The 12,892-nt window shown below is 47.1% G+C and overlaps 1 protein-coding gene across 2 annotated transcripts in view; it reads right to left on the minus strand.

Moving 5' to 3' along the window:
* Positions 1–5,072, minus strand: part of myom1b (myomesin 1b) — a 31,958-nt gene extending 26,886 nt beyond the window's left edge. Inside the window, exons 1-5 of one of the 2 annotated variants that reach the window (XM_082970667.1) lie at positions 4,898–5,072; positions 3,987–4,217; positions 1,235–1,288; positions 769–900; positions 468–642 (exon numbers count right to left, since the gene is read on the minus strand). In XM_082970667.1, coding sequence (XP_082826793.1) covers positions 468–642; positions 769–900; positions 1,235–1,288; positions 3,987–4,162 — 537 coding nt within the window. In that variant the 5' untranslated portion in view covers positions 4,163–4,217; positions 4,898–5,072. The remainder of the gene's footprint in view (positions 1–467; positions 643–768; positions 901–1,234; positions 1,289–3,986; positions 4,218–4,897) is intronic. The other variant, XM_014180785.3, reaches the window with a different exon arrangement.
* Positions 5,073–12,892: the final 7,820 nt, after the last annotated feature.

The raw sequence follows: 12,892 nt of genomic DNA on the forward strand, positions 1-12,892 counted from the left end.
ATAAGCTTCCAAGGGGAGTGGAACCAGAGAAGAACGAATCCATGGACTGAAACATCGCTCTTGTGGCAATAGTTCTCCTGTGATATTTTGCTAATGGATTTCTTAAGGTGTTCCCTCTGTGATGTCACAAAGGTGAATATTCTTCCCTATGATGTCACAAAGGGAAATAAATACTCTTCTCTATGACACCACTGAGGGAAACAATGTCACTCTGTGATCTAACAAAGAGAAGGAATTGTCCAGTCAGAAGTCAACAAACTAACTCTAATGCATTACGATGTCACGAAAGAGAGTATTTTCCAGTATTACCCAATGTGATGTCACAATGGTATCCCACCCTCTAAGATGTCACAAAGACTAAATATTCCCCATTATGATGCCAGGAGGGAGAGTATTATCCAGTACTCCTCAATGTGATGTGACAAAGGAACACACTCTCCTATATGACATCAGGATCCTGAACTGACCCTCTTGCTCAGGGAGATGCGCTCGGCTGATTCGCGCATGGACACCTTCCTAGACGTCTGCTCCGTCCGCTCCATCTCCAACCCACTGGTGAACAGATTCCTCCGGGCCATGTATCCAGCACTCTCCTTCACCCGGGCCTCCTCCGTATCCGAAAACCCACTGGCATATTCGTGACTAGGGTGGGGGAGCAAAGCCAAGGAGGGGAGTGGGCAGTGGGGTTATTTTTATAATCATTGGTCAGAACCACTCGCTGAAATAAATAAAAAATCACTAAGGTTCAAAGGTCGTTGACTCGTTTACCTGCCCCTGAAGATGGGCACTACATAGCCGATAATCTGGTTCTCTTTGTCCATAGCCAGGTAGGTGGGCTTGGCTCTCTTGGGCATTGGGCTCAGTCTGCTCTCCTCCAGGTCAGAGTATGAGGAACTAAGTCTAAGACACAGGATAGTGTCAGTACAGCAGTGTAATAACATCCAACTAAGGTGAATGTAATTTGGAGGGGTGGATGAGGAGGAGAAAGGGCATATTAAGTTACGGGGCATATTAATCATCAACATGGAGGGTGGTTTAGCAGCAGTTTTTATAACGATCTCAAACTGTGCAACAAAAATAAATAAAACCTGAGCGCAGCAGTTAAGTTCAAAATGAATTATCAACCAGCAGTGTGACTTAGGTGCATTTTTCTGCATTTCTAATACATTTCCCAAACTGTGCAAAGAGGAAAGAGAAAACCCTGTGCACAGCAGTGCATCGTCTACCAACAAACCTGGTGTAGCTACAAGGGACAGGCGTCGTTCGTTCATGCAGTGCAATGACATGTCTGCAATGACAAAATAAAAAGATAGAATTAAGACAAGGTCGGTCATCTGTCGTCACCAGTGTGCTGTGTTTGGCACTTGTTTTAATATCTCAAACTCTGTACACGCACACATAAAATGGACCAACGGGATGGAATGAAATGAAACGTGGTGGTCAAAGGAGAGGAGGTGAAGGGGGAGACACGCAGACGACCTCATCCCATTTGAAAAAGGAATAGAAAGACATCCGCAGCTGAAAAACCCACCAACCTGAAACCCCACGAACCGAACACTCAGCACGACCATTATTTAGGTTGCGCCAAATGGATTCTCTCAATATCAACAAGTGGTGCACAGTACTGCGCATTATTGGCCAAACAAATCGCCAGGCAATAAGAAACAAAGCCCCAACACATCACGTATGTGTCTGCGATGTGCATACAACCAACACGTGGCTCATATCACGCGTGATAATCCTCACATATAACCGTACAACAAACACAGGCCAGATCCTTGAGAATGGAGGGTGGGATCAGGATTGGAGTAATTCTCCAGGAGGATGCTGGCAGTCGATCTCCAACAAAAGCAGAGACGGAACACATAAGAACATGTTTTATACAGGAAATACCACCAGAACTCATGAAGCCCGTCTCATAAACCATGACAATTTTCACATCATATCTCTGTACTCCCCAGAGATCCCTCACAGCATAATGTGTAGTACGGCCGTTCACAAGGGAGTAATATAGATTCTAGACCCTCTCCCTGAGAATCGCTCTGGGAACAGGGTGACAGATTCTGGGGCCCTCGTGGGGGTTGGGGGGTGACAGTGTCAAAGTGCTGATAAGGAGAGGGTGGGAGGACAACAGGAGCAAGAAGGGTGAACGGGAGGAACCTACCAACCCCACGCAGTGCCTGGACGAGTGTCTGTCAGTGTAAACAGAGAGAAGAGGCGACAGAACACTGACGTCTATGAAACAGAACAGCAAACCCATCAGGATCACCATTTCCCCGCCCCAACCCTCTAGGACCCCTGAGAATGCCACTTGGCATTGTAGTATCAGGGTTGGAAAAGAACTCATCTAGATGGATTACGATAAGGCGTGCTCTTATTCCAGAATGTGAATGCAGGAAAGGCAATCCGCATTCAATTAGTATTCCTAACGGAACAATTGGTATGTCAGCACAATACCATAAACATCTCCAGTTCATAACTGCTGGTGTGTCACCATCATCAGTATGTCACCATCATCATCAGACTATAATAAACACAGGGAAAGCTGGGGAAATTCCTGAAAGCATGTGGTTCAATCATAAAGGCCCAAATGAGGAACCATTAGCTACACAGACACCCTTTGACCTCCCATGCACACTGTCAAGGCCACTACAGAGATGCCAGGTGCTCCTAAGAGAAAGACCCCCCCCCCCCCCCGCCAACATTTCAACACGCCATCATCCAATAAAATAACAAAGAATTCAAGCAACACTTAATGTCCCAGGGGTGGCAGGTAGCCTGGCAGGTAGGAGCGTTGGGCAAGTAACCGAAAGGTTGCTGGATCTAATCCCCGAGCTGACAAGGTAAAAATCTGTCATTCTGCACCTGAGCAAGGCAGCTAACCCACAACATCTTCTCCCCAGGCGCCGATGATGTCGAACAAGGCAGCCCCCCCGCATCTCTCTGGTTCAGAGGGGTTGGGTTAAATGCAGAAGACACATTTCAGTTCAATGCATTCATTTGTACAACTGACTAGGTATCCCCCCTTGTCCTTAGGGAGATGTATGACCCCTGTTTTCAACAGGTCTGGGAAATCCATAGGGGGACACAATCACTGACCCGAAATCAGACCTTAACTCAAAGGCAACTTCAAACCATGTCTCCAGAGCACAAAGCAGCAGAAGGCTCTAGGAGAAGTATGCTTAAAAGCCATATGCTTTACGGACTCACTCAAAGCCTTTGCTTAGTGTGAGATGAAGTCCCCCAATGGAATACTCTACTGGCTGAACAAAATAAAACCTCTTAATAGGGAAACACGACTTTAAGAAAGGAAACCAGTGAAACTGGGGTTTAGACAACTAGAACAGATAATTGCCACAGCTCACATTCCCTGGGACATGGTATGCATGGGCCAGGATGCTATTTCAGTCTATAAGCCATATACCATACCATTGCATTATATAACATTCCTTTAAAGCTTGCTTCTACCCAACCTTCAGCAAACATTTTATGACGACCGAGTCAACGTGAATCTGAGTCGTCCTATTTCTGGTAAACTGAACTATAGTGGGAACTAGGAAAGGGTAGTCTTAAAAGAAAAACTGCATTAGTTCAAAAGCAGACAGGGCAGCGTGCAGCGAACACCGCTATGAAAGCTGGGATGCACAGTATCCATGCATAGGGCTCCTTGGAATTTCATGCGGGATTCACAGACATATTCTATATGTTTTGAATGTTTTTAGAGAAAAGAGATAAGGTTGTAGAATGTTACTGGGAGTGGCAGAACACCTTAATACGGCAGGTGTAGAAGCAGGAAGTGGAGGAGAAAAAAGAAAATCAGTCGAAGCCGAGAAAGGATGGTTACTAAGCAGGGACCACCAAGATAGGTGGTATGAGATGGGGGGGGGGGGGTTAAGAGGACAGCAGAGGTATCTTCTGACCCCAGTATGGATGGGATGGATATGGGCCAGAGCTACTGTACTGCTGGGTGTCTTCCTCCTTCTTACCCACTGCTGGCACTGAGAGCGGCACTGGCACTGGCTCTGCTGCTGCTGCGTCGGGCGGCATAGCTGCTGCTGCTGCTCGACTGGTACTGGCTAACAGCCGATTCCAACTCCTTGCTGCGGTAACCACGGTCATAGTGGCGGTGATGTTTCTGGTAGAAAGGTGTGGATCCCGACATCCTGCACAAGCCCTGAATTCAGCCCGAGTCTCTTGTAGTCTGCCTGTCGGCTTAGCTAGTGTTTGAGAATGGTTTTGTTCAATACAGTTAAAGCATTGCTCCAGAATGTAGCCTATTTTTGTAAGCTATTAGTTGTTTAATGTTTGGGTTTCATTTACAATTTGTCTTGATAATAATTGTTGTCATTTTTGTACTTTATATAATCACAGAGGAAAGGTTATGACCTTCATTGTCTCTATTGGATTAGAGGGGATTTTTATAACATTTTTGGGTGTCATATTTTGTTAATCTCCAATGCTCTGTGCACATAACTCAATAGTACTATCAAGTTTTTCTGATAGTATAAATAGCCAAATAGAATTGGGTAGATGTAGAATTTAAATCTTTAAGGACTTTTCTAATAACTTGATGGATGTAGGCCTATACTTACTGCATTTAAATCAAAGGATTTTCAGATTTTTTTAAATACTTAATGACTGTAGCCTGTTCTAAAAGAAAGAGGTGCATTTGTTTTATCCAATAGGGTACGATTTTAGGGTGAGGAGAGCTTGTGAATCTGAAATTCCAAATATCAGTGTGTGCACTGAGGCTGACACAGCACAGGATTACAAGGCAAAAAAAATCACACCATCAACATGCACACGAAACCAACAATAATATTCAACAACGAATTGTCAATATATATAAAACTCCTATTTTGGTGATGGAGCAGTAATTTATTTTGCGATCACTTACCTAGGCCAAAAAAGCTACCAACTGCTGCTGGCAAAGGAAAAAGTGATCCAACTCCAGGTGTAAGCCAACAACGCTTGATATCCAGGCAAATCCGCAGGTAGGTGCGGTAGCAGAGGACAGGGCAGCCGTCTACTCAACAAAAATAATATTGGCACTCGACGGAATGGCCAAGCCACAGACGCGTCCTTTTATGGTGAGCAGGCCCGATAAATATAGACTGGAGCAGAACGGAGGGAAGCTATCTGAACTCTCAGAAGACAGCAGCACACCCAACCTAGTTCAGTTAAATGTGAATGTTGGTCATTGCCGAGTACAATTTATTTGCAACATCCAAAAGGCTATGCTAGGCCTACTGTACAAAAAAATTGCAGCTTGTCATCACTCAGTGTTGCTGTATTTTTGACACCATTTAAAGAGTATGGTCATTACTCATCGTCAGTGTCCCGTTAACTGATTCGTTTGTAAGTATGGTATTTAAACATGGGTATTTCCTCATAAGGTAGACCTTACATTTATTAATGACTATCAAGGTTATTGTCAATATATCATATTCACATATGGAAACTTTAGTGCCTGACACATGAACATGACATTTTGGTTGGACCTTGTGTGCCAATGAAGTGATATTGCTCTTCATTTGAATCTTATTTTGCCAGATAGGCCTATATACCACTCTGATAGATCTTACTGGGCTGACCGCCTGATCCCATAACTTGGACTTTATCTTCAAGAGGTATAAATGGTGTAATTTCCGTCTCATATTGTGCCATTGTTCAATATTCCTACACTTGACTAACGGTTGTCTTGGCTCCTCACCATAAGAGCTTCAGCTGTGTCTGTGACTAACTATAGCCATGCTATTATTGCCTGTGTCACACAACAAATGCCGGTTAGCATTGTGTGTGTTTGTGTTTGCGGTGTGTGTGTGTGTGTGTGTGTGTGTGTGTGTGCGTCTGAGAGAGAGCGAGAGATAGAGAGAAAGCGCATACCCAGCATTTTATTATATTTCCTTGACATTGGAGTCTGGGTGGAGCTCCACTCCTTGCAGGCAATAGCCTTTTGACCCTGCATGTGAAATTGACAAACGTGACGTCCCCTGAGTAGTGAGTGAATACTGAAGCGATGAAGAATCTAAGGAGAGGCCTACACATGCATGGCACTAGAAGACAATAGTCTGTGCTTCACTCTTTACTTGTTACAACTTTTCAAGACAGGTGATCCAAGTTTAAGCCTTATTCCTAGCATCACTTGACAAACATCTTCATCATACTATTTCTAGAAAACAGATTGTAGAAAAAGCCCATGGAGTTGGTGGAATAATCCTTTAATTCATTGCCCCTTACTCAGCTGGGCCAGGGGCGCTTTAATTAGGTCAGGTGGAAATGTCGGACAGATCTCCACTCCATAAAAGGAGGAAATCGCCATCGCCTGATCGCGCTGCTTTCTCTTCCTTCACTCTGTCTAATCCAGAAGTTCTGTGCGTCCATGAATCCACACTACTCAGTTAATATACCACTTTATGGTTAAAGGAATTCCTGCCTCAGTCTCATCCATTCCTCTGTCTCCTGACCCGTGACCACCTGTTCACCCTCACTGTCAGTCATCCTACCTGTCCAGCTACCCACACAGATTCCACTAATCTTTCAATGGTCCTTCGAGCCGGATGATGACGGAACCAAAGACAGGTGAAAAGGAAATGAAGGGGGAGAAGGAGGAATTGTCTCCACTGGAAGGAGGGAGAAAGGAAGAGAGAGCAGCGGAGGGAAAGGTCTTGGAACAAAGAAAAGATCCAGGAGCTAAGCCTAAAGTAACAAAGGCTTCATCCTCAACCACCAGTAGCACCAGGAGAACCAGGCAAGCACCTGGTTATCTTAAGGATTATGTGGTCGAGTTTCCCACATCAAAGGGCAAGCCCACCAGAGCTCAAAGTGGTGATGGATCAGCTGTACGTTTCAGCCATCAACCATCCCCTCTGGGCCAAGGACCAGAAACTGCTTTGGGACGGGAAAGTGTTCTACAGGAAGAACCTATGGAGGAGGTAACTTCCACCGCACAGGTCGACCTGCTTCCTGAGACAGGCTCCGCTCACCCCTTAATTGAAGGGAAATCGTCGAGGCACTCTAGACGGAGTGAGAGTTCGACCAGTGGATACCCCTTTGGAAGTGGCCATGGCAGCCGCCATTCACTAGCCCTCAGCGATTCACAGACCGCTGTCCTACAAGAGAGGATGAAACTATTAGCGTTGGAAGAAATTGAGCATCAGATTGAGGAGGAACGACAGGCTGACGAACGATGTCACCTATTGGATGTGCAGGCCCGTGGAGCTCTACAGGAAAGGGAATTCATTGCCAAAGACCTGGCACAGCAGCGACGGCACCGTCAAGCAAGAAGGGAATTGGAGGAGGCACGGATGGTCTCATCCTTCCTGGAGAGGAACGAACAGGGAGCTGACCTGACCACCCCTCCAGATGGACCTGACCTGTCTGCCTTTCTTTCCCAATCTGCCCCTCTGGTACAGCATGGCACACAGTCCCAGGAGGCTCCGAGGTCAACAGCCAACACGGAGCACGGGGGACAGGCCACTCCGCAAACGCCCTCTATGCCAGTGACAGAAGTTAGCATTCCTCCATCTGGACAAAGCATCACTCCTTTGTCTTTCCGCCAATTACCAACCATGGCAAATCGTTCCTCTCATCCAGGGCCTGGGCCCGGCCAGTCTTCAAACAGCAGGTGGGAGGCCTCTTGCCCAATTCCGGCTGCTACCAATGGAGGGTCTGGGACGAGAGGGGACAGGCCCAATGAGGCCAGAGTGGGCTCATCGGGAGTCCCGGGTTTATCCTTCACGCAACCAGAAGAGGGAGCCAACATTATGAAACTACTAGTAGCCTCAGCCTATGGAATTCCCAGACCCAAACTGCCATGCTTTGAGAGCGGAAAGGAGAGTGAATTTGTCCTTTTGGAAATGGCATTGGAGAGCCTACTGGGTATTCACAGTCATCTGTCAGAACGCTACAAGTACCAAGTATTAATGGATCACTTGCGGTTTCCCAGTGCATACAAGCTGGCCCAATCCTTTATACACTCCGCAACACCCTACACTGCCGCTCCCCAGGCCCTGAAAGCGAGATATGGTGAGCCACGCCAGCTAGTCCCGAATGAAATAAACAACATCCTGAACACGTCTCCAATTAAAATGGGAGACCATGCTGCCCTCCAAGAGTTCTCCCTGGCTGTCCAATCCCTGACCTCGATGCTCCAATCCGATGAAGGAGAAGACGGGAACGAGCTGAAATGTGGCTCCCACGTGGACAGGCTTCTTAGCAAGCTTCCAGCGTCCCTCAGAGACAGTTTCATTGAACATTGTTTGAACAAAGGCATCCTGAAAGAGGGCTCGAGAAGCACCTATGCTCTCAGAGACCTGGCCGCATGGTTGCAGGTGAAAGCGAGGGCGAAGAGCATCGCTCACCAGGCCACAATCCCAGCCATAGCCTACAGGGGAAGGAAGGAGTTTGAGCGCCAGGTGGGACAGAAAAGGCCAAATCCCACTACTATGTACTTAAATAGTGAAGCCGGGGAGGAACCCGGGAAGAAGACCCCTCTCAAGAGCAAGAACATCAAATTCCAGCCTTACTGCCCATATTGCAATAGTAAGGGGCACGTCCTTGGCTCATGCCCCAGGGTAAAAAGGCTCACTTAACCTCAATTGCAGGCCTGGATCACTTCAGGCGAGCGATGCTACAAGTGTGTCCGTAGCCATAAGACGGAGACCTGCACATTGAGGAAACCCTGCAATCACTGTACGGAAATCCATCTCACAGAGTTGCATGATGTAATTCCCCAAGCACAGAAAGAGCACAGTATGCTCATGGTAGGAGCTGCAAAGGAGCTCTACCTCGACCAGCAGAACCGGTCTCCAAGGGCCATGTTGAAGGTGGTCAAGGTCACTCTGCAAAGTGAAGGGAGAAGCATTGATACATTCGCCGTTCTAGAAGATGGGTATGAACGAACAATCATTCTCCCGACGGCCACCCGTCAGCTTAACCTGGAGGGGACCCCCGAGACCCTTAATCTTAGAACGGTGCGACATGATGTTATCCAAATGAAAGGCTCTGCTGTGACCTTCAACATTTCACCTTCAGGAAACAGGTACGTGGCCTATACTATCACCAATGCCTTCACGGCAGATGGCCTGAATCTCACAGAGCACTCCTGCCCGGTAAGTGCTCTACAGAAACAATATCCTCATCTCCGAGGATTGCCGCTTCCTAGCCTGGCCAGAGTAGTGCCACTTATCCTGATTGGGTCAGACCACCCACATCTCGTCACCCCAACTGAGCCTATACGAGCTGGACCAGAAGGTGGGCCCGTTACTGTCCATACATCCTTGGGTTGGGCTGTGCAAGGTCCAGCCCATTTACTTCTCTCCACCCAAGCTGTACAGTCACAGCAAGTCCTCTTCACCAGAAGCAATCCAGCTCCATCCCCCTGTCCAGCCACTGACCTCCTTCGGAATGTTGAGATGCTATGGAAGATGGACACCTTCTCCAACCGGAAGCTACAGGAGGTCACCCGCTCTAAACAAGACTCCTATGCATTAGACCTCCTGGAGAAGCGCACCACCACCACTGAAATGGATGGCGTTCGGAGGTACGTGACCCCACTGCTACGGGTGCCCAATCATCCTCCTCTGGCAACCACGACACGGGCTGTACTCCCACTATTGAGTGGAACGGAGCGACGCCTGGTGAAGAATCCTGAGCTTGCTGAAGTTCATAACCGAGAGATTGACCCCGCTGACCCCGATCCGGTTACACCGAATATGCTCTTGATGGGACGCCGAGATGCGTCACTTCCTCAAGCCATGTATGCTGATACCAACCTCGTTGGCAGGCACCGGTGGCGACTCAGCCAGATGTTGGCTGACTATTCCTGGGCCCGATTCATTCGGGATTACCTACCAAGTCTACAGCACAGAGGGAAATGGCGGAGAGAAATGGCCAGCCAGGAAACTGGCCAAGTCGTAATGATGGTGGACCCTCAGCTGCCTTGAGCCTCCTGGCCGGTGGGCCGTATCACTAAGACCCTGCCTAGATCAGTGGAGATCCAGGTAAAGAACCGGACATATATCCGGCCAGTTGCCCGACTAATTCCTCACCCTGAGATGACAGAGGACGGGGAGCAATGAGCCTTTTTTGAGGAGTGTGGAAATTAACCAATTTCTGGGGTGGCTGTAGAAAAAGCCCATGGAGTTGGTGGAATAATCCTTTAATTCATTGCCACTTACTCAGCTGGGCCAGGGGCGCTTTAATTAGGTCAGGTGGAAATGTCCGACAGATCTCCACTCCATAAAAGGAGGAAATCGCCATCACCTGATCGCGCTGCTTTCTCTTCCTTCACTCTGTCTAATCCAGAAGTTCTGTGCGTCCATGAATCCACACTACTCAGTAAATATACCACTTTATGGTTAAAGGAATTCCTGCCTCAGTCTCATCCATTCCTCTGTCACCTGACCCGTGACCACCTGTTCACCCTCACTGTCAGTCCTCCTACCTGTCCAGCTACCCACAGAGATTCCACTAATCTTTCACAGATCATGAAGGCATTTTTGATATCTTTAGGAGTTCCAACTGATACGGCCTATCAGAAACCTATGAATGTACAATATAACATAGGACCAGCCATGCAGGTCCTATAATTAAGAATTATTGGATCTCTTTGGGATCAGCTCTGTGCGTGACTGAACATCAAATGGGATTGCGCTCTTTTTCAATGGGATTTAAACTAAAAGGTCCAGAGATGTACTGTAATCTAAGGCTAAGCCCCCAATTACCTAACAGTGTGTCAATCATTATTCATATTAAGGATGTTTTTCTTGAAAAAGTCTCCACAGTTCTGTGGAAAGTTCAGGTGCCCTCCCAGCCAGGAATGTGATAACATGGTGGGCTAATGACTTCATCCCATCACACCCTGCAGTAAATCAGAAGGATGGTCCAATGCCACTAGTATGTCTATATCCCAATTGGCACCCTATTCCCTATAACCCACAATGTACAGTGCATTTCGGAAAGTATTCATACCCCTTGGCATTTTCCAAATTTTGTTACATTATGGCCTTATTCTAAAACTGATTAAATCGTTTTTTTCCCTCATCAATCTGCACACAATACCCCATAATGAGAAAGAAAAAACTGGTTTTTAGAATTGTTTGCTAATGTATTCAAAATAAAAAACAGAAATATTGCATTTACATAAGTATTCAGACCCTTTACTCAGTACTTTGTTGAAGCTCCTTTGGCAGCGATTACAGCCTCGAACACCTATGTGTGAATGCTATTCATTGACTACAGCTCAGAGTTCAACACCATAGTGCCCTCAAACCTCTTCACTAAGCTAAGGACCCTGGGACTAAATACCTCCCTGAGCAACTGGATCCTGGACTTCCTGACGGGCCGCCCCCAGGTGGTAAGGGTAGGTAACAACACATCCGCCACGCTGATCCTCAACATGGGGTGCGTGCTCAGTCCCCTCCTGTACTCCCTGTTCACTCATGACTGCATGGCCAGGCACAACTCCAACACCATCATCAAGTTTGCCGATGACACAACAGTGGTAGGCCTGATCACCAACAATGATGAAACAGCCTATAGGGAGGAGGTGAGACCTGGCAGTGTGGTGCCAGGACAACAACCTCTCCTTCAATGTGATCAAGACAAATAGATGATTGTAGACTACAGGAAAAGGAGGGCCGAGCACGCGCCCATTCTCATCAACAGGGCTGCAGTGGAGCAGGTTGAGAACTTCAAGTTCCTTGGTGTCCACATCACAAACAAACGATCATGGTCCAAACACATTAAGACAGTTGTGAAGTGGGCACGACAAAACCTATTCCCCCTCAGGATACTGAAAACATTTGGCATGGGTCCTCAGATCCTCAAAAGGTTCTACAGCTGCACCATCGAGAGCATCCTGACTGGTTGCATCACTGCCTGGTATGGAAACTGCTTTGCCTCCGACTGCAGGCATGACAGAGGGTAGTGCGTAAGCCCCAGTATATCACTGGGGCCAAGCTTCCCGCCTTCCAGGACCTCTATTCCAGGCGATGTCAGAGGAAGGCTCTAAAAATTGTCAAAGTCTCCAGCCACCCTAGTCATAGACTGTTCTCTCTGCTACCGCACGGCAAGTTGTACCGGAGCGCCAAGTCTAGGTCCAAAAGGTTTCTTAACAGCTTCTACCCCCAAGCCATAAGACTCTTGAACAGCTAATCAAAGGGCTAACCAGACCCCTCTTTAACGCTGCTGCTACTCTCTGTTTATTATCTATGCATGGTCACTTTAATTCTACCTACATGTATGTATTACCTCAATTACCTCGACTAACTGGTGCCCCCGCACATTGACTCTGTACTGGTACCCCCTGTATATAGCCTCGCTATTGATATTGTTATTTTACTGCTGCTGTTTAATTATTTGTTACTTTTATTTTTTTACTTATCTATTTTTTTACTTAACACGTTTTTCTTAACTTCTTAAAGCATTGTTGGTTAAGGGTTTGTATGTAAGCATTTCACTGTAAGGTCTACGCCTGTTGTATTCGCGCATATGAGACATACAATTTGATTTGATTTGAGTCTTCTTGGCTATGACGCTACAAGCTTGGCACACCTGTATTTGGTGAGTTCCTCCCATTCTTCTCTGCCAATGATCTCAGGCTCTGTCAGGTTGGACGGGGAGTGTTGCTGCATGGCTATTTTCAGGCCTGTCCAGAGATGTTCCATCGGGTTCAAGTCTGGGCTCTGGCTGGGCCACTCAAGGACATTCAGAGACTTGTCCCGAAGCCACTCCTGCGTTGTCTTGGCTGTGTGCTTAGGGTCGTTGTCCTGTTGGAAGGTGAACCTTCACCCCAGTCGGAGGTCCTGAGCGCTCTGGAGCAGGTTTTCATCAAGGATCTCTCTGTACTTTTCTCCATTCATCTTTGCCTCGGTCCTGACTAGTCTCC

The sequence above is a fragment of the Salmo salar genome, chromosome 29, assembly GCF_965601325.2.
Source record: "Salmo salar chromosome 29, fSalSal1, whole genome shotgun sequence".
Classification (NCBI taxonomy): Eukaryota; Metazoa; Chordata; class Actinopteri; order Salmoniformes; family Salmonidae; genus Salmo; species Salmo salar.